Source organism: Ptychodera flava, chromosome 8 (assembly GCF_041260155.1).
Source record: "Ptychodera flava strain L36383 chromosome 8, AS_Pfla_20210202, whole genome shotgun sequence".
NCBI classification, from domain to species: Eukaryota; Metazoa; Hemichordata; class Enteropneusta; family Ptychoderidae; genus Ptychodera; species Ptychodera flava.
This window is the reverse complement of record NC_091935.1, coordinates 1067488-1088257: the sequence shown is the minus strand read 5'-3', so window position 1 is coordinate 1088257 and position 20770 is coordinate 1067488. Positions and strand designations below refer to the sequence as shown.

Sequence of the window (20770 nt, the reverse complement as noted above, 5' to 3'; positions counted from 1 at the left end):
ATGGTCACGTGACATAACGTCATGCGAGGCCATCAGTGCAGTGTTCAGTGACAGGGTCGCACTAGCGCTCGCCACATTCGCAAAATGCGACAGAAAGTGCTGGTGGCGAATAAAATGTCTTCTTGGTTCGCCACGCTCATGAAAGTGTGGCGAACTGGCCTCAAACTAAAAGACCCCTGTCAAATTCACGGTGGACGATGCGATACAATCAGTGATTACATGTAAATCAATGTGACAATACTCTCGCTCTCAGCGCCACGTAAGTTTACGATACCCGACAATGGTTGCTTACTATGCGTTCTGTCCAACTCGGCAAGCTATAAAACTTTTTGTTTACCCTTCGAACCCAGTTTAGTACCATATAAGGACTAAAATAATGACATCATCCACCCTAACAGCAGAGAGATCCAGTAATTTATGCGAACTTTCCGAGAAGGGGTCAGTGACAGTGGTTTACGTGAATATTTACAGGTCGGCTGCCCATGCAGCTGCCATGCCGTGCACTCAACGAGAGTCGAGAGACCTTATGATAGCTTTTCTACAACTCAGACACAGAAGACGATTATATCATGTACAGCTATTGCTCTCTGAGTGATAGAAACGGTAACTTTTACCCTTTTTGATAATATGCTATGGAAAAATGGAGCGATTTGCTAGCCAAGTTGATTGCGATTGAACTTAGTGTTGGATGGCAGCATGGCCATTGCATTGCGTGATGCTGAATGCTCCGGTCCCCGTGGTTGAGGTTTTCTTTCAATGTGCATGATTAAGAAATTTGTAAGATTTTAGTTAAACTGAAGTGTATTCTGTTGATTTTCAAGTGACTTGCATCGATAAGCCCATGCAAACTGTTGATATCGTGCCTTATCCAGCCTGTAGCGAGATCGAGAGCCGTGACCTCCTTTCTTGTTTACAAATTTATGTGTTGTTACTGTTGACATCGTGACATATTTCCTACGTTGCGTCGCGTCTGACATGTGTCTCTTGCATCTCCACAAGGTGACTGGAAACCGTATTTTGTGAGTTTGAAGCCAATTGAAAACACTATTTTTTAACTTCAATAAACCGGGCATGAAACTTTTATCTCAATACTTTGTGGTTCTTTCTATCTTTTGGTATGCTTGTCAAAATACGTGATCCAACTTTGAAAACAGATTGACTAACACAGTATGACTGCGAGACACGATTAAATCAAGGCTGTGTCGATGTCACGAAATGCGTACGACGGTACGACACAGTGTCTGGTAGGTATCAATGAGTCGGAGAGCCCGGCTGGGCTCCACTATACTGTGAAGATCGCTGGAGATACACGAATCAACTGACTCCATTACAAAATTAGTAATCCTGCGATATAAACAAATATGGTCAAGAGAAAAAAAACTTTCACAGATCGTTTTGTTGGTCTTTCAATAAGGAATGAAGGTTCAAGGAACTAACGCAGCGCGAATATCAGTAGTTATTTCCGGAACGCGGGAAGGTCGTTTGCTGTGCCAATACCGTCGGATAACTTTGGAGAAGCAGATCAAAACTCCAGCAACGATGATTATATTCAGGTACATCACGGATAAAACGGCCCCGGGCCACTACAGCTGCAGGGAAGGTGGTGATGACTAATTGTACCGGTAAACTTCCGACACAAATAGCGTGTATGCACTGTGCATAGAGCAGTGTAGGTTTATTTTACGTCCATGACACAGTGGACAACAACAACAAATAGTGGTTTCATCTCGTTATTTATTACATAAATGTCAAAAATGATTTTTTTAGCGTTTTTAAAACAATGGGCATACGCAAGACATTTTAGTGCGATGCTGAGTTCAACGCGGCGCGTATAGTTAGTATACCGGGTGCTCTCTTCTCGTTACCCAGGCTGTTACTCAGACTCGTATCGGCATCTGATGACAGACAGAGTTATGAATTCGAGTTTCACACAGCCGCTTTCAGAATATTTCGTTTGGGCATATTTATCATAAAATCGAAGGCCTAAATGATTCTTATTACTACCTATCTGTGTTTCCCACTTGTGAAGGCTCGGGTGAACCTGGGTCTGAAGGTATTTCGTCGCTTGGCCCATAGCGATCCGCAGGTTGGGGAGATCCTCGCACCTCGCTGCCTCAAACCTATACGGCCGTGGCTCTGAATTTCCTGAACAATAGTACCGTAGAGCTCAAGACTCCTCATTATCATCTGAATCATACACTCCGAGTCCAAAAACTATCTCTTCATTCGCGCTCGCCGAGTTTATATTTGACGCCATTTTTGCTTGTGTATGTACAGCAATAGGCATAGATTGATTTGCACAACAATTGCCTCACGTGACGTCACAGAAGAGGGCGTGGTTCAAACAGAGATTTTTTTCTCAAGCCGTGAATTTATAGCAAGATTGCATTTATTTATCAACATAAATGAATAAAATGACACCAGCATTTGACACATCACTCCAATAAGAGTTTATAGTAAAAAAATAAAAAATATTTTTCAGAGGTATATATGGACTTTAACAAATTGAACTAAAAGATATTTTTTATATGATAATTTCTTCATGTATTGGCTTTTCAGAAATGTCAGAATACAATGAGTGATTTTGATATTTAAGGTTTGTCTAGAGTGAGTGTCTGTAGTACTATCTCAAGACTGTAGTACATATACATGTAGATGTACTAAAAATTTGTACAGAAACAATGGGATGTACCGGTATGTTACACTGATTTTTGACTATGAAAATAGAAGCACTACCAGTATACATAATTTATACCTACATGTACCTGTACAACTAAACTTCCAGTTTCAAAATAAATGTTTTAGCTCCTATTCAGAGTTTTGTTTCATTCAATGGAAGAATGACGTTAGTTCAATCACTACATAATGTCCATACACCGGTAAAATACTACTCTCTTTGCACCGGCTCAAAATTATTTTCATAACTACTTCATTCATTCCTAATCATACCGGTACATTACAGAAGATATCAACCTGGGTAAACTGAAAGCTGCATTTTGATCAAATAATTAAAGCAGTTCTTCATGTGGAAATGAGTCAAAAATAACTTCAATGAGAGTATACAATGTAAATATAAGTAATTACTACATTACCAACTTGCCTTTCAGTTTGAATTATTGAAATTTCTGAAACGACTAAAATTACCCAAAGAAGTACCGGTACCATACCCAGTGTGTAGTCTTACCTGAACTCATCAAGGCCATCAACTAAACCTCCATCAATCATTCACTATTCATGACTTGTCATATTAAAGGTCATTTAAGTTATGTACATCAATGGACTTTTTAATGTGACATTCAACCCAAAAAATAATGATCACTATCAATGTACTGCAAGACGATTATTAGGCGTCCTTTCAATATGTAATGACTAAACAAAAAAGCACACATCTATTTTTTCAGGCCTTACACTAATTTACATGCTGAGTTTCATACTGGATAAAAGTCCATACAAGTTTTAGTGTCCTCGATATACAGATGTACACAAATAAGATAAGGTAAAATAACTGATACTAGAAAAGTAATGGATGATGGTTGGGAAAGGACACATATGGTTCACATTTCAAAAATCTGCTAGCCATTAGGCAAGGCAACTACAAAATATTACAGTCTTTAATGAGTAAGTTGTGATCAAATCTAACATTCTGAAACAAAATTTACATTTTGCGATGAGATACCTACTCTTTGGCCCCTAAACTGAACTGATAGCACTTTAATAAGTGATGGTTGCTATTGGAAACATGATCTATTTGACATCATCAGTCATTTTATATCAGATCATAACTATATGCCTTCAATACTGAACAATCCCTGAATTTGTGAAATCTTATATTATAACCTACAGGACACCCTACTGCCAAATCTTCATTGTAATTACACGGTTGCAGCATAGAAATTGTCAGAGATGTCCTTCATGAGCAGCATATTAAATTGTTTTAACCTTTTCACCGCCATGGCTGAGGTACAAACTTATTGTTACCAACGTTGATTGTGGACCTGTTTACAGGGCATGGAGTGTACAGGTTAAGGAAATGCACATAATAAGAAATCCACAATAAAATGAATACATACCTAGCTGGTCAGCAAGTTGTTTACCACGTTCCGTAGCCACAACTCTTTCATCTTCCATATCACATTTATTACCTACTAAAATAACCTGGGCATTGTCCCATGAATATGTCTTGATTTGGGTAGACCTAAAAAGTCAATAAAAAACCCCACAAAATATCAGTTTCTGATGTGATTTGAATTGGATTATGGGATATTATCAAATCAACGTTTCACATTGTAAGTAAGAGAAATGTCTGGCCTGGTCTGTTGCTTGGTTACGTAGGAATGGTCACATCTACCTATCCTACCCATTTATGAATACCCTTCAGTTTTGTGTCCAACATTTTGTAAACAACTTCAAATTACGCAGACCAATTAGGACTAGGAAAAAAGCTGTCTGACTTGGCAGTTTCTGCTATGCAAAGAGATTACCACTTCAAGTTCTGAATGTAACAAAGACGTTTCTGCCATTTAAAATAGAGAGCACTGGCAATAAAACCGCTGAGGGTAAAAATACCTGCTTAGGTTAAGCTTGTACAAGTACTGTAAACCCGGGCTAACAGAGGCATGAACCTTGCCATCTTCAACTAAAAACATAACAGTAAAGCCCAAATAGCCGCGAATGCGTAATAAACGGATCTCAAAATATCCTCAGTATAACACTATCATAAGTGTTGAAAGTGGCATGTAAATTCAAACATTTTAATGTCATTTTAGATTTCTCATTTTAAAAAACTAATCATCTGACAGAGAAATTAAACATTACAACAAAAAAATGTTGGCCATCGTGTGTTGTGCATTCAAGTGAATGGCATCATGCTTGTTTCTTTGATGATCACGATGTGTATGTGCAGGAAATACTGCATTTTTGTACTTTTCCATGTGGTGCCATTTTATGAGTGCAGCACCCGTTTATTATTTAATCTGTTAAAAAGCGTAGGCATGGTCCAAATCAGCAAGCAGTGATACTATACATATCCTGCAGTTTGCACATTTACACAAACCAACTTTGGTTTGAAAATAAATCATGAAAATAATGCATAAAAATCACAGCTATTGGGGCTTTAAGGTGTTATGTGATTGGCTACTCTCACACTACACATTTGTACCCCATGATTGCACTGATCAATCCCTTGATTTACAGGCCTGTTACACTGGATATTTTGAGGAAGGGCTCCTGCCTGAAAATACACTTCTTGGCAAGCAAAAATGACTTTAGAAACAGCCAGTATTGGTCATGAATGCTGATATACTATGCAGCACTGTTCATGTACTGAATACATGTACTGGTATACTGGTAATACATGGTCATGTGTGCACAACAGTACAGCAAAAATTAATATTTTTAGCATTCAATAGTATTTTTACTGTTATACAATTTTTCAATCATTGTAACATGAAATGTGATCATGAACTCATCACGCATCTGTTCACTAAACACTGATGCCCTCCACGCAGCATCTTAAAATTGTTGTTGAAGATTGACAGATGTACATGTATACTGTATGTACCGGTATCCACATGTACTGAAAGATGACTGAATGCAAGCTGATCCAAATAGCTTCACTCCTTACACTATACCGGTACATGCCAAATTAGAGATGGAAATGGTGGAGAAAGGCAGTCTTCTTTTTTAATATTTTAAAGGCCTCTTTATTCCATGGAAATAGCATGTGAAGACTCATGTACTTATAATATATAATAACTGATATTTAAATAATAATAAACTAATTTTAATTTTTATGTCAAGGTATTATGTCAAGGTATTATGTTGAAACATGGGGCTGGGCCCAGAGGCACCCTAAAGTCCTTTGGACAAATGAACCATACTACTGTATATCATTGATATCATTTTTGTTTCAGGCCATCTGCCCCAAAAAATAAGAAATTCTAAAAATATTAACACTGATTCTGAAGTAAACGAAGAGCTAACAAGAATCATATTATATACCAATCAAAGTCATTAAGTTCAGACAAATAGGAACTGTGCTGCTATATGTGAAAATGGGTCAAGGGTCATCCCTAAATTTGGCAACAAATTATAGTGACAGTCCTATAATGCTCCATTGCTAATAGAAACCTTAGCTTATCTATCTCTGTTTTGGCTTACGGCATGAAGTATTCCGCATACAAAACACCATGGCATTAGTTTGTTGGATGATGACTTATAACTGGAAATTGAGTGTCATATCAAAGAACCAGTTTATCCGACCAGTAACATTGATATTAAAGCTGATTAACCCTGGTAGTACAGTAAAGTGCAATTATTTTCTATGACATAGTGTCAACAGAAAATCCTTGCTTTGTAATTAGCCTGTCTCAACCTTGCTCAGCAAAAAAGTATGGATATATCCCCGTTGCCATCAAGTCTACAGAATATTCTACTGAATCTGAGATGATCTGAAACATGTTGATAAATATCCGCTAAAAGACTGCTAAAATGCTGTATTATTGAAGCAAAATTACAAAGATAGCAAAAAAGTGATCAAAGTTACAGGATGGTGTTTGCATCATTAAACATGCCCATTTTTTGTATGTCATAACATACGTTAATATTCCTTGTCTAATAATGGTTATCTATTATTGACCAAACTGGACAGTTTTGAATACGGTACTTATTCAAATCCTATATAGACATAAATTAGAGTTCAAGCCAACACATAATATCATGGGTGTAATTTTGATTTTTCAAAAAGATAAAGCAGCCCCATTCAAATACAGACAAGTACTGATAAACCTTGGGAAAGTGTTTCAGCTGTACAGTATTTGGCTATTACATGTAATTCACCCTTATCCTGCAAGGCCAGGCTATCACTTCACCATCTGCTGTGTCTGTAGAAGCAGTAAGGAGCCAAAACTTTGACATATTATCACCTACTTGATAAAGTATGGTATGTTATAGCAGGTTAAGTTTGTCAGACCATGTTTACAGTATCTATGTTTTCAAATTCAAGGGTGTTCAAATGTTCAAGTCTTTGTTCAAGTGCAACATATGGGTCATGTTATGCTTCACTGGTTTTAACCAACTTGACCTGACGATGACATATGAATATGACAGGATAGGATTAAATTTGCCCTGGCAGTTGTCAACTGTAAACTCTTTGGGGATAGAGGATATGATAGAAAACAAGGATGTCTTTATCCATTATGCCATGATAGTGGACAGTTCGTAAACATGAGGCTCTTGCTGGCAATGAGAACAAAAATAGCATATCTGTGAGAAAATGAATAATCATCAGAAAGATACTGAATGACCAAACATTAATAGTATTACTCAAATATTTGATATATACTATCTATTATTGCAGAGTCAAAATTTTTGAAATTATGATCATGACTGGTTTTTTTTTTCACAAGTAATGGCACCAATACTATCGCAATAGAGTGTACTTCAGTACCTGTACAATATTTTTGAACTTCTTTGAACTTTGGAGTTCGCAGTAAGAAATCTCATGAAAAGAGGAAAATCTCATTTATTGCCAATTTATTTCTATTTTCACATCATTCTTTAGTTCCTCTGCTACAAAAGTCTAAACATGGGGCCCGGGGGCACCGACGTCCTTTGTGCCTCCTTACTGTTTATTATTTGCCATAAATGTGAAATTTGGCAAAAAGTCAAATTGTTTGGACATTAATGAAAGTTAATATGAAAGTGAATCAAGAATAAGAGATGGAACTCAATAGGATCAACAATATCTAAAACAGGAAACGGTGAACTTATATGATACAGAAGGGGAGAAAATTTAGCCACAAACTATTGTAATATAATGGACAATGGCTAATCTAAACCAAATTACTTAAACTGGATTGTTGGCATTGATTACACATGTATTTATTGTCCATCAAATAGAAAATAAATTTGGGCCATTGACTAAAAAACATTTGCTTGTTACACTCACCACACTTGTACTTAGTATTTGGAGTGTACACCTATCTACAATACAATGATAAAAAGTTTGGACTCTGAAGGTCAACAGTGCATCTTTAACCCTTTTCCTGCCAAGTCGGTGAAAATCCGCTTGAAATTCGGTGTAGCTAGAAGCTGAGCAGCCACGGCCGTTATCCTCCTAAGGCGGTGGAAATCGGGCTCCTTTTTGGTACCCCCTTTCCTGCCTAGTCGACGGAACTACGTGTAGCAAACCCTTGCTCACGCTATTGGTCGTTCGAGGACAGGTTTTGGGCGAGGAACGGCGTTTGCTCTCGAAATGGTTCACAGAGAGTCCAACGACAGGGAAAGGTGCGGAAGCTACCCAGCCAGTCCCCACCCGGTGGGGGACTGGTTTTTTTTGGGGGGGACGAGTAGCGTACTTGGCAGGTTAGCACGTTGACGTATTCTAGCGGAGTTTGGGGTAACTTGGCTCTGAGGCCTACATAGATTGCGGCCGAAATTGACCGTCTCGGCAACGCTAATCTGTAAGGCAACCGCCTAAGACCGCCTCAGCTGGCGGTGCAATTTTTTGCCAATGGTGCGAGACGAAAATCACGGACTTGGTCCTGATTGACGGGAAGTGCGGACGGATTTGATGGACTCGGCTTTCTCTAAGGCAACCGCCTAAGACCGCCTCAGCTGGCGGTGCAATTTTTTGCCAATGGTGCGAGACGAAAATCACGGACTTGGTCCTGATTGACGGGAAGTGCGGACGGATTTGACGGACTCGGCTTGATTAGTCCCTGACATGGAACTGATCCGAACGGACTTGAGCGACATTTGTGAAGGGTAACCACCGCTTTTAACCGACTTGTTACCTTCTCGAAAAGACTACCCACTCAGATGTCGGACGTTGTCGGCTGCACTTGGCTCTAGACGTTCAAGCCGTGCAACGAAACACACCGCCTCAGCCTTGCCATTCAGGAACATGGCCTCAAAATTTGATACCATTGTTCACCGACTTGGCGGCTGCGGTTAGGTGCACCCATAGCACTAACCCCTGGGTCTTCTACTAACCCACGAGAGAGGTGACGTTTCCCCGGTGTGGCCGTGCGTGCCGGCGAACGAGCTTTACTTCCGAAAGAAAGGGCATAAAAGTGCACGTCCCCCGGGGCAAACAACGCCCGTGACCTCGTCATTTTCTGGACACAACCTCATCAGCGGTTGCCCCTCTATACGGGCATGCAAAAATTTTTGAAGTCTAACACGTATATGGTCGGTAATCGTACCCCGAAAATGCGGTTTTTTCCGCCAAATGCTTGGCAGGAAAGCGTGCAGGAGAGCCTATCTTCTGAAGACACGGAAAAGGGGGCCGGTTTTGACCGACTTGGCAGGATAACGGACAGGGGCGCTCGGCAGGAAAAGGGTTAATGTATGAGACTAAATAAGCTTACCCCTGCAGGGAAGGACATAGAATATGGTGAAAAGCAAACTAAATATAAAAACTGAATATACAATTATATGGAAATGTTGTTTTACAGTCACGAGTATCTAGTGTGTGCCGAGAGACAAATATTAAAATTGGACAGTATCATCCTGACCAGAGTTTGTCTGAGTGGTTGTTTCCTTCTGATTTTCTGACACGGTGATAGGTACAAAATATTATGTTATTCACCATAGTTATGCAACATAGCTTGCATTTTGTTCACAGTAGAACTGAGTTTTACATGCAAGATAACTTTCTCATAAACTGTAATTATGGCTTGTGGCAGCTCAAACATCGCAATACTACATTTTTTGATATGATATTGAGTGACTTGCACACATATGCAATATGCAGTGACAGTCGATATTCATAGTAAGAGTCTACTACATTCAAGCATAGTGATGTTGACAACTACATGCATGCCAGTGCACGATTTCAAAGTAGCCAGGAGGAAATTCTAATGGTCTTTTAGTGGAAATATAGGTATTAAACGACAGTGAAACAAACAACATTAGTTATCGTGACCTTGCTAAAGTGCAATCTCGGATCATGTATGATCTGATGATCATGCCAAATTACCATGTCGGATTATGCCGTGATTCTGAAGTGCGCGTAAATCGGTCAACAAAAGCAGACATAGACTCTCGCCAGTCGCTTGTACTGCTTGGTCTCGCGTAGCTTTCGGTACCGTATTATACAAGCTCGTGCCTTCGGCACTCGACCTGCGCCTTCGGCGCTCGATCGCCTACGTTGGATTACTACCGCAAGTGACTCCGGATCCGGTCAAAAGAAGGCACGAGGACTGTCGACAGTCGAAAGCACACACTGTCTTCAACAATGATGTCAAAATCAATGCACAACTGTCGAAATTACCCAAAATAAGCAACAGAAAACTTAAGTTATCGCTGTGTCGAAAGGACAGTACATCAACATAAAACGACGCTAGTTTGTTATGACATGGAGGTAGAAGGACAGAGCGAATTCCCTCGCTCTCACCCAGCTATTACTAACGGGCCGCCGTGGGATTGCCTCGCTAAAGCAATGGATTCGCCGGTAACGAAGGAGCGTTTCGTGCCAAAAAATACATGACAGCAACAAAAATACAATCACTGTGAACTTCATATTTACAAAATATCATCAAATAACGCTAAAAGCTTCAAAACGTCAAATTCGCACAAGACCGAGAAACAAGACAGCGTCGGTTTGATTTTTCAAAGTCCTTGCCAGGAGCTGGTCCTTGCAAAACAAAGCTAACTTGTTATATGCGCATGCGCATATTAAGGGGAGACCCATTTGATTTCGGGGGGGGGGGGTATGCAGGAAGTGGGTATGGGAACTTTTTTTGTCAGAGAGACAGCATTTTTAAATTTCAACTGTCACACCTGCATCAATTTTTTATCAAATGGAGTAGCAGTGCAATTTTTCAAATTTAAGCCAGTGTTTCACATATCACAGGATGGTTTTATATATTCATTTTACATTCCAACGAATGAAAACAAAATGGAAAGTCTAGTATATATACAACTTTAAATTATAGAACACTTTTTTGGCAATCAACAGTGATCAGTACTATACCTGCTTTTCTTTATAACAGTCAATTCCTTTTAAGTTCTCAGGGGAGATGTTATCTTTTGTGGTCAGAGAAACAAGGCTCACACATTGTACTTCATTATATTTGTTGTTCCTCAATTTTTCTTTGACAACTTGTAATCTTTCTAACATATTTATGTTGAGAGAATAATATATTGGTTTTTACACTAGTTTATTGACTCCTGTCTTGTGTTTTAAATTTTCACAATGTACAGAAGTCAAATAGTCCCATCTAGATATTGCCTGTACCATTAAGATATTGCAACAGAAATCCTGAAACATGATTTCTTGGGTCAGAAAGGGAAGGAAAACATCGAGTGCACTGAGATGTAAAGTAGTCAATGCTTATATCATAAGTGCTGGGAAAAAAAACACATGAGAATTGCTTGTGGTAAAAACATTTGTGCTGCCTATGGCAGCATGCTAGCAAAGAACACATGAGAATGAAGTTTCCAAAATTTTGCTCATTTCAACTGCATAATGACAATTCCTTTTTTATTTCTGTCTGTTATGAGAATTTTTTTTCTCAAGCCATTACAGGCTTATTTTTTTCTTTATTTCACCTGGTGACAATTTTTTTTCCTCAAAATCCTCCATACCCCCCCAGAAATCAAGTGTTCTCCCTTAAGTGAGTCCCTGACCTATGCGGGCCAGTGGATTACTTCCTCAGTAGAACTGATATGCCTGCCGGTACCATCATTCTTCAGTCGATCAAACGCGCTTTCGTACCAAATAATACACGACAGCCGCAAAAGTGCATCACTGTCAACTTCATAACTATAGAACATATTGAAAGACACAGTGAAACGTTCAAAAAGTAAAAACTGTGCCGAGACCGAGAAACAAGATGGCGTCCGATTCGATTCTTCAACTCAGATTTTGTCCTAGAGTTGTGCGCATGCGCAGACGGTAGCTTTAACGAAAGCGAGTCAAACTCAAGTAAATATAAAATAAAATGGATAAAAATATTGTTTAAAAATATACAAGGCATGTATCACCAAATTTTGAACATTTCTGACGGCATTTCAACTATACGAACACCAATGCCAATATCACAATAATCAAATCAGTGCTTTTGAGGAAAAATTGAAAATAGTGGTTTTCACAAAAAAGCTAAAAAGTGACTTTAAAATGATTCAATCAAAAAAAGAAAAAAGACCGTTTGAGATACATGCCAAAGTGACCACCAGACCAAATTTCAGAAAAAGTTACTGAAGCGTTTCTGAGGATACCTGCGTCCACAGCATACGGCCCACTGTATGCAACAACAGAGGCCGCGTCATCACATTAGTACTTTGGGCCAAAGGCCCAAAGGACTAAAAAATTGTACCTGTTACTTATCAAACTGTAAAATTTCCTGCCTACTGAAAAATTACATGTACAGGTACTGGTCAGATAAGCACTATCTACAAATTCTCGATAGACTCACCACACATCAGTAACTTGTCAATCAAATACTGCATGTACTATTCTTCCTAAAAATTCCCAATTCCGTACCCCATGGCATTCATATTGAATAAATCCTCTCAAATGATTGAAATTAACATCATGCTACCCATTACATGTACCTTACAAAATCAAGTTCATATTTTCCTTGTTCTCCTATCGTAATGTCACATACAATACACAAGTCACAGTACAAGTAATTTTTAACTAAATCCTAATAATTAATCATTACATATCAATTATTCATAAGATATGTTGCCCTAGTGATCACAAAATGCCATTCAATTTGAAAGTATATATTGATTATTGGCCATTGTTTGTTAACATGGTATATGCTTGCATGCATAATTCTTTGAGGCTTTGGGTGAATTGTAAAATCAATCAAAATTCACTGTTAGCCTGGTTTCACAATACAGCTACATGTATTGAAGACTTCATTGATTAGAATTTTTGATAAATGGTGTGGCTACTCCATTTTGAAGTTCAATATTTCTGTAAACTGAATTCACAACGATATTCAAATCAATAATTCTTGAAAGAAACAGCAGTGAGAATGAGCATCAATCAAACACTTTGAATATCTGAGAAGACCAGAAACAAAAGGAGCAAAGGAAAGAATAATAAATATTGATCACCAAATTTTTATTTTACTTGATATGCCAGTAGTCTCCTTCTTATAAAATGTATCAGTGCTATGTGTCTAGGAGGAATTTCTCAGGTGTGCATGCGAAACATCTTAAATTGAGATGGATTCTCTGGTTGCCATGGCAATTGTCATATTTCATATTTATAAGGTATCTGTGTCTGTCTAATCTTCATTGCGTGTATGACTTCAGCATACGCCTCCCTGTATGGATTACAAAACAAACTGTGTTGGCCTGACTAAATTATTCTAATTCTCAATATTGAATTGTATCATAGTAATTTTGTAATTTTACAGAGAGAAAATTCTATTAAATTGGATGGTCTGGTCAACGTTATGACTCTTATAAAATTCTAAACAGATTTTTTACGATGTTGAATCCTGGTGAACTACATGTATGGCAAATACGGCTGTCACTTTGTCAGCTGGATGAACACACAGATATCTTTTTCATGTCATACTCAAAAATATTCAGAACTTTGATTGAAAAAAGGAATTTAGATGTACAATGTACTGTATTTCTAGAAGAAACTGGAAAATGTTATCGGTCACTGACATTGATTTGCTGATATAATAATAAAGCCATACTTTGGCAGTCTTGTTTGGTGTTTGGTGATGATACAAAGTGGACCATGAGACCATACATGTACAGATGTGAATGTAATCAGCAGTATTGAAGAATACAGCACCTATGATAAGATGCAGTACAATTGACCATTATTTTAGGGGGTTTGTTTGTATTTGGCAGCCATTAGAGGCATCCTAATACAAACACTGATTTCAACCATAGACACAGCATTTGTAAGAAGTAATGGTACATGTTGTACATGTACCATGAGATATTGCAGCAATAGTTACCCTTGCCCTTATTACATGATCTATAAGACACATCTCACCCCTGCTCCATATAATCCTCTTACTATTTGTTACCCCTGATTTTATTCTTGATTCAGAAAGGGAATGGTTTAAAATTTCCTTTCAAGCCAAAGCTTCAGCAAAAGATTAAGTCTGTCAATTCTGAGCAGCAATAATATTGTATCTGCCAATGAAAGATTAGCCCTATGAAGTCCCTGCCATTTGCCACCTTGAGTGATATTTACAGTACGTCTGCCATACAACCTGCATGTACATGTAGCTGAGCCAAGGTTGACATGATGGTGACACAACATGAGAAAACACAAAAGGTTTTTAGAAATGATTGTAGTCAGTAGACGTAAGGCATGATGATGGAAACGAAATACTTAACTTCATATCAACAACATTTCTGACCCATCAATTTTGAAATTTTTCATTCTTGAACATGTACAAGAATGTAGGTGTACCACCTGATAACAGCAAAAAGCTATTTATAATGGCATGAGATTACCACAGTTGGATTTTAATGCATTTTATTTTTGGAATAGTTTGTATGATACCATACACTGTACACATGTCAAGACTGAGTGTTACTGTGGTATATGACTTAACATGGACAGCAGTGGGATATTTATCATCCAATTCTTCAAACATTATGGATTTCAAAGCCTCCTGTGAATGTAGTGCAACTGAAAGTCCATGAAAGGCGTACATTTTTGTAATCCTGATGAATTCTGAGAAATGATACTGCTTTAACTACAGTCCTTCAAGTCATGGTTACCATACATGTAGCAACCTGACAACCATGTATTCACTAGCCATTGCATATACTTGTATCGCAACGGTACATAGTCAAGTACAATTCAAATTCTCAAATGAGTCTTGTGATGATAAATATTACAAGCTCTATATCCTGTGAGTTCCATTTTCCCTGCAGGACATTTCTATCAAGAACCTTTTTTTCAACCCTACATCAGGGCTCCCGCTAAGTCACCAAAATGATTAGCCAACTCATTAGCCAAATCAAAAATCTTTTAGCCATTTTGAGTAACTTTTAGCCAGTTTATGATCTCAAGTGTGGCAACAGCTTTCTCGTCATTCAGGAGTCCCTAATTTTACAAATCAAGATGTTTTGTATGATGTTCATGATGGTTTTACACTAACGAAATATGTGTTTAGTTTTGCATTTATAATCTGTGTTTTTATGACATTTCAGGGATAGAAATCCTTTCTCATTTTTGGGGGTAAACTTTAAACACCAGAAATAAAATTAGGTAGCAATTGAATTCTAAAAATCTGGTAGCAATGTTAAGTGTATATTACAAGAGGTACAGATTGAATATTTCTGCCACATTCAGTTAGTATTCACAGTATGATAGCTTGTCATAAGTTACAGGCTTCTCATGTGGCAAATTTATGCAGTCTTCCATAACCTAAATGTTTGAGCCACACAAGTAAAACAATTTTCCATGCAGAAGACAGCATTTATGGTATAGCACAATGGCAGTGTAGCTACGATTATTGTGGTATTTAAGGGCCCGGCTTTACTTGTATATCATAGTTGTGATCAAGCAGGCTGAAATAGCATCTTGAGTATAAGTACTTTTCTTGAGACAAAGGGCTGGGCCAAACAAAACTCTTGTAAAACAAGACACAACGATATAGTTCATTTAAATTATCACTGTTTTAGGGCATTCATTGTTTTAATGATTATGATAACATTTTAGCCAAGATATATTTTCATTTGATATTTTGATATCATCAAGAAATGTCTGGTGATGTTCACTTCTAGATTATTAAACTGGTGGAATCTACAAAAATATTAAATCATTCAGAATCACATAATTTCTTGTATAAGTTATAGCAGTTTGAAAGTAGGCCGAATGGGAATCAGTCAAGCTGAATGCCAAAGGCAGCAAAATTACCTTTCACCTATTGGACCACCCTAGGTGGTTTCTTGTGAACCATTATTGTGTAATTAGGGGGTCTTCATGAATGACATCACATGATGAGATGACCTAGACTGACCTTTCAGAAAACCTCAGTTTTTCTCCTTTTCTTTTGTATTATGCTCCGTTTGTGAAAGTTTCCTTTGAAATTATGGTTTTTACTATCAAACTGAGTAGTTGCAGGCCAAATTTTGATACAGCAAAGTAGGTAAAACTTTTGATAGACTCAAGGACGATCGCGATCCAGGACTCACAGAGGCAAAGCAGGCCTCAGTGTATTCATGGACCTTACGTTCATGATGTATTGTAGTATCGAACAGCAACAATGTTTGTTTTACGTACCAGGGAATTTGTAACTTTGTAGAAAGGAGATTAAACTGTTTCAATACATTGCAACTTTGTAGGAAGGAGGGTAAACTGTTTCAACATCTTACAACATTTTATTGTTAGGTGTAGTTTTCTGTTGAGGAGGTCTAAGAATTCAATAGCCACTACATTAGCCAAACAGGAATTTTTGTAGCCATTTTTAACTTTCTTTCGCATTTGGCGAATTGGCGAATAGGTATCGGGAGCCCTGTTTTCAACCCTACATGTACATAAACCATTATGGCATGGAATGATTTATCCAATGTAATGCCACATGAACTCTCGTCAGACATACTGGTATTGTTTAGTATTATCATCCAATTTGTAATTTATGAAAAAATTATAGGTTGCCATTTTAGAATCAAATACATTACTGGTGACAAAATCATTCTTTTGTGGCATTTTCAGATTTCACACACTTAGAACTTTGCACTGAAAGGATAGAGATACTCACCAATCTTGTACAGCTTGGAAAGATTCTTCATTTGTAACATCATACATGAGAATAAAACCCATAGCTCCCCTGTAATATGCTGTTGTAATGGTACGATATCTTTCCTGGCCAGCAGTGTCCTGCAATTGACAAGACCCAACAACATTATCACAATGAATGACAATTCTCATTCTCAGTCAGGTAAACAACATCACTTCTTGACCACTCCCTCAAGTTTAAAGATTGTCCAAAGAGACCATCTCAAGAACTTTCTAAATATGTTCATGTACTGTAAGGATGTTGTTATCATGATGTGCATCGCACATACCGGTATATTTAGCCTAGGTGCAAAATTTTTCCCTGTAAACCAAGACCATTTTGCAGTGATAACATGACTACAGTATCAAGCTTTGTGTGCATATGGATTTCAAGGATAGACAGATGGTCAAAACAACTTGCATTTCCTAAATTAGGGGGAAGTTTCTAAGGGAATAACTATTCTACTATGTTTGCTAGAATTGGACATATTAAAATTTTTTGTTCAATATTGCATTGAGGGTGAAGGGATTATTGAAACATACCTAAAGCACACATACAAACAAAGCAACACACTAACCAAGGCTGATCATGAATATATTAAACAAACATTTTCTGATACAATAGGAATAGTGATTTTGAATGGCTATCACCATGGCAATAGTAGGCATTACGAATTGACAAAATTAATAGCAATTCATTTTAAGTCACATGGTTACCACCTGATGGGATGGTAATAGTACTTCTCAATTTAAATATTACAGCCATACATTGTCTAAAACAATGTAAAAAAATCACACAATTCCCAAATGCTGATGACTTGTTTGTGATTTTTGACATGCATAACACAGTAGAGACCTGAAGACCATGTTGTTTGTATCAGGTTGCAACAGGATGGGTTGTAGGTCATAGTACTGGTACATGTACATAGATCATTTACATGTAACAACATCCATGTATATTGACATATACATGTACATTATTATCATCTTAATATATAGCGAGATTGATCCAAATTGATCTGCTCAGACATGTCTGCCAAATGGCCAACAACATGAAAAACTCATAACAAAATGGCTTCCTGGGGCTATATTGGATTGTCTCACAAAATAAATTGATGTGCATATGTACTTTATAACATTTTCTCCATACCATATGAAGAAATCAGTCCGGGCCTTTGAGTAATAACAGAGGAAGGATGGACAGAGCCAAATCCATTTAGTACATGGGTAATAAAAAGACATTACATATCATAGATTGGCATTGGGTAATTCTTTTCAAGATTTCCATCTGAGTCAAACACAAATTGCTTTTCTTTTCCATTGTAGAAATTTACTGCCTTGTATCATTTATGAACAAAATCTGAAATCTGTCCGAGGGCTAATACGCGCTTCAATAACTATCATTAGAAGCCTATTACAATATAAATATCACAGATGCTGTTATTGTCAACCACTGACATGGTCTTTACAAGATTATGCTTTCTGTAATATCTAGTCAGTCTGGGGTTTGTACTCAAGCCATACTCTCTGGTCTGTATGATACCTGTATGAAAATATTAATAGAATGGATGGGAGTCCATCATGTCTGCAATGTTTGTGCACAATCCAGTCTGTACAGGCATAAAAAATGTTAGTTGCATCCCAGACTGGGAAAATTGTTTGTTTAGGTACACTTTAATTGAGTAATATTATCCATTGGATTAACATACTGTGTGGAAAAATAAAAGGGATTAACCCTGTACCAATGTATGCAGTGGTACACATAATTTCTCATCCCGGAATTCTCATTTATATCTGAAACTTCTAGTATCAGATTTGACTCGTTTTAGTCACGTCATATTTTGCGAGTACTTTCAAAATCCCAGTAATAATATTGGCGGCATCAGTGTACCGTTTTAGCAATAAGGATGTACTAAAGCATGCAGGAGCATGGGTTCATTAACCATTTCACCACCATGGTTTGACCCAAATTCATTGTTATCAGCAGTTACATGTTTACAGTATTTTGGGGAGAACAGGTTAAAAGATCAGACACTGAGAAATAATCCTCATTCAAAGAAGTTCTGATTACATTCATTATTATTCATTGGTTTGAAGAATGAGCTAATCATGGTCAATTGTCTAACAAGAATCACGGTGACAGTTTATAAGTTCATTAAGAACAGCACTAGTGACAAAGAAGTGAGCAAGGGGAGAGAGAGAGAGAGAGAGAGAGAGAGAGAGAGAGAGAGAGAGAGAGAGAGAGAGAGAGAGTGTCTGTGTACACAGGTACATGTACTCTGACCAAACTATATATGACAATCGACTCTTGAGCATCAATCTTACACTTACAGCCATATCAAGATGAAGAATTAGCCGACTGTATCATACAATTTGGTGACATTAAAAAAGAGCAAAATTCGATGCACAGAATACATGATCAATGACAGACTTTAAATTTGCAAATCAAATAAGAAATAGATTTCAGTCCAGATGTGCTTGATGAGGTTGAACATAGCAATGATATTCAAAGCCAAAAAAGTGGCCTCTTTTGTTTCATTTTTTTCTTGTTATTTATGAAATACAACTCAAAAATACTACCAATTTCTTGAACCCTTAGAATCTCATAGGGTCAGGGTGTAAAGGATTAAATCATTTATTTTACACAATATCAGCGGTATACTTGCAAGTCTCCCCTTATTAATGAGGCGTTATCGTAGAAGTGCGGTACAGATAGAATTGGATTATGTACATGTATGCAAATAATCAACTTTAAAAATACTTGACTCATTGCAGTTATTGATTCTAACAACTTTTACTCCTTGGAGTTCACAACATGTAGTAGGCTGAACTTGTCAACTTACATGTTGTCACAAGTAACGTACTACCGGTAGGTGTTTATCATCAACTGAGGATGGGTATACGGTACCATTACTGGTAAATTACTAACATGTAGCACACATCGGAACACCATTATTGTACATAAAATACATGTCAATCCATTGTAAGTACTGTATACTACACTAACTAGAGAAAACATAGCCACAATGTACTATTTAATGGTTGAATTAACAACATGCGTCTTACATGTACAGGTAGTTGATATCATGAAACTGAGAGAGTGACTGCTCTTTCTATGCACTATTTGATAAGAATATCTTGTTGTAGCACTTCTATTATGGTGTCTATGTGTTTAGATTTATCTTTCACTCAATATTGTACGTCTGGCAAACATCTTTCCTCTCCACATTAATAGCACTGAAATGGTTGAGTCAAATCGAGATTTCAAAAATATTCAAATAATTACATAAAAATGCCAGCTGGAAATAAAATCTTACAGTCTTCTGTACAGCAAGATAATTCAAAATAGAATTTAGTTTGTTCCACAACATACCGCGGCATAAATGACGAAATAGATTATTTGAAACAAATCAAATAATCATGTAAAAGACATACACTGGTAATCTAGTAATAAATGCAGTATTGTTTAAAGGTATCTTTCAGAACATGTATTTCTGGGCTAGATGTCTCCTCTAGTCTACACTTCCCACTAAAAGAGAAGTATAGCATAACTGAAAAATAAATGTGAAATAAAATAAAACACTGTGATGGTTTCCGGGGTTTTGTTACTGTAAATCATAAACTGACCTCTTGGATATTGAAACTGCTTGCCTTCATGTCAGCGTAACACAAGAATAGCCATGAAAAGTGTAATTCAATTATGCAAACTATCAAGGTGAGTCAGATCTCATTCGCTATATAAAGGGGCCATAAAAAGGCAAATCAAACCGGGACAAATGCTGTGATATGAAAAAAGCCATATGTATGCTATTTTTTTTATTCATTATTCATATTTTAGGGACATTTCAGATTTTGAGAAAAGTATTTTGTAGCTTATCCATGCCATGTATTGTTTTGTACATCCATACACAGCAAATACACACACAGTGTCGTGTGTTGAATGGCAACTCTATTTTCCATCTCCCAATCACATTCTCTTATCTGCCATACTTCTCTTCTGAACATTTCTAGGAAAGCGGACTCTAATCTCTCTAAAAGCTCTATCCA

At 37.3% G+C, this 20770-nt stretch overlaps 1 protein-coding gene across 3 annotated transcripts in view; it reads right to left on the bottom strand.

The window, feature by feature from the left end:
- LOC139138142 (ras-related protein Rab-3) overlaps positions 1 to 20770 on the bottom strand; it is a 43895-nt gene that overhangs the window by 7329 nt on the left and 15796 nt on the right. For all 3 annotated transcript variants that reach the window (XM_070706374.1, XM_070706373.1, XM_070706375.1), the window contains exons 3-4: positions 16707 to 16825; positions 4071 to 4195 (exon numbers count right to left, since the gene is read on the bottom strand). In XM_070706374.1, the coding sequence (XP_070562475.1) occupies positions 4071 to 4195; positions 16707 to 16825 (244 nt within the window). The remainder of the gene's footprint in view (positions 1 to 4070; positions 4196 to 16706; positions 16826 to 20770) is intronic.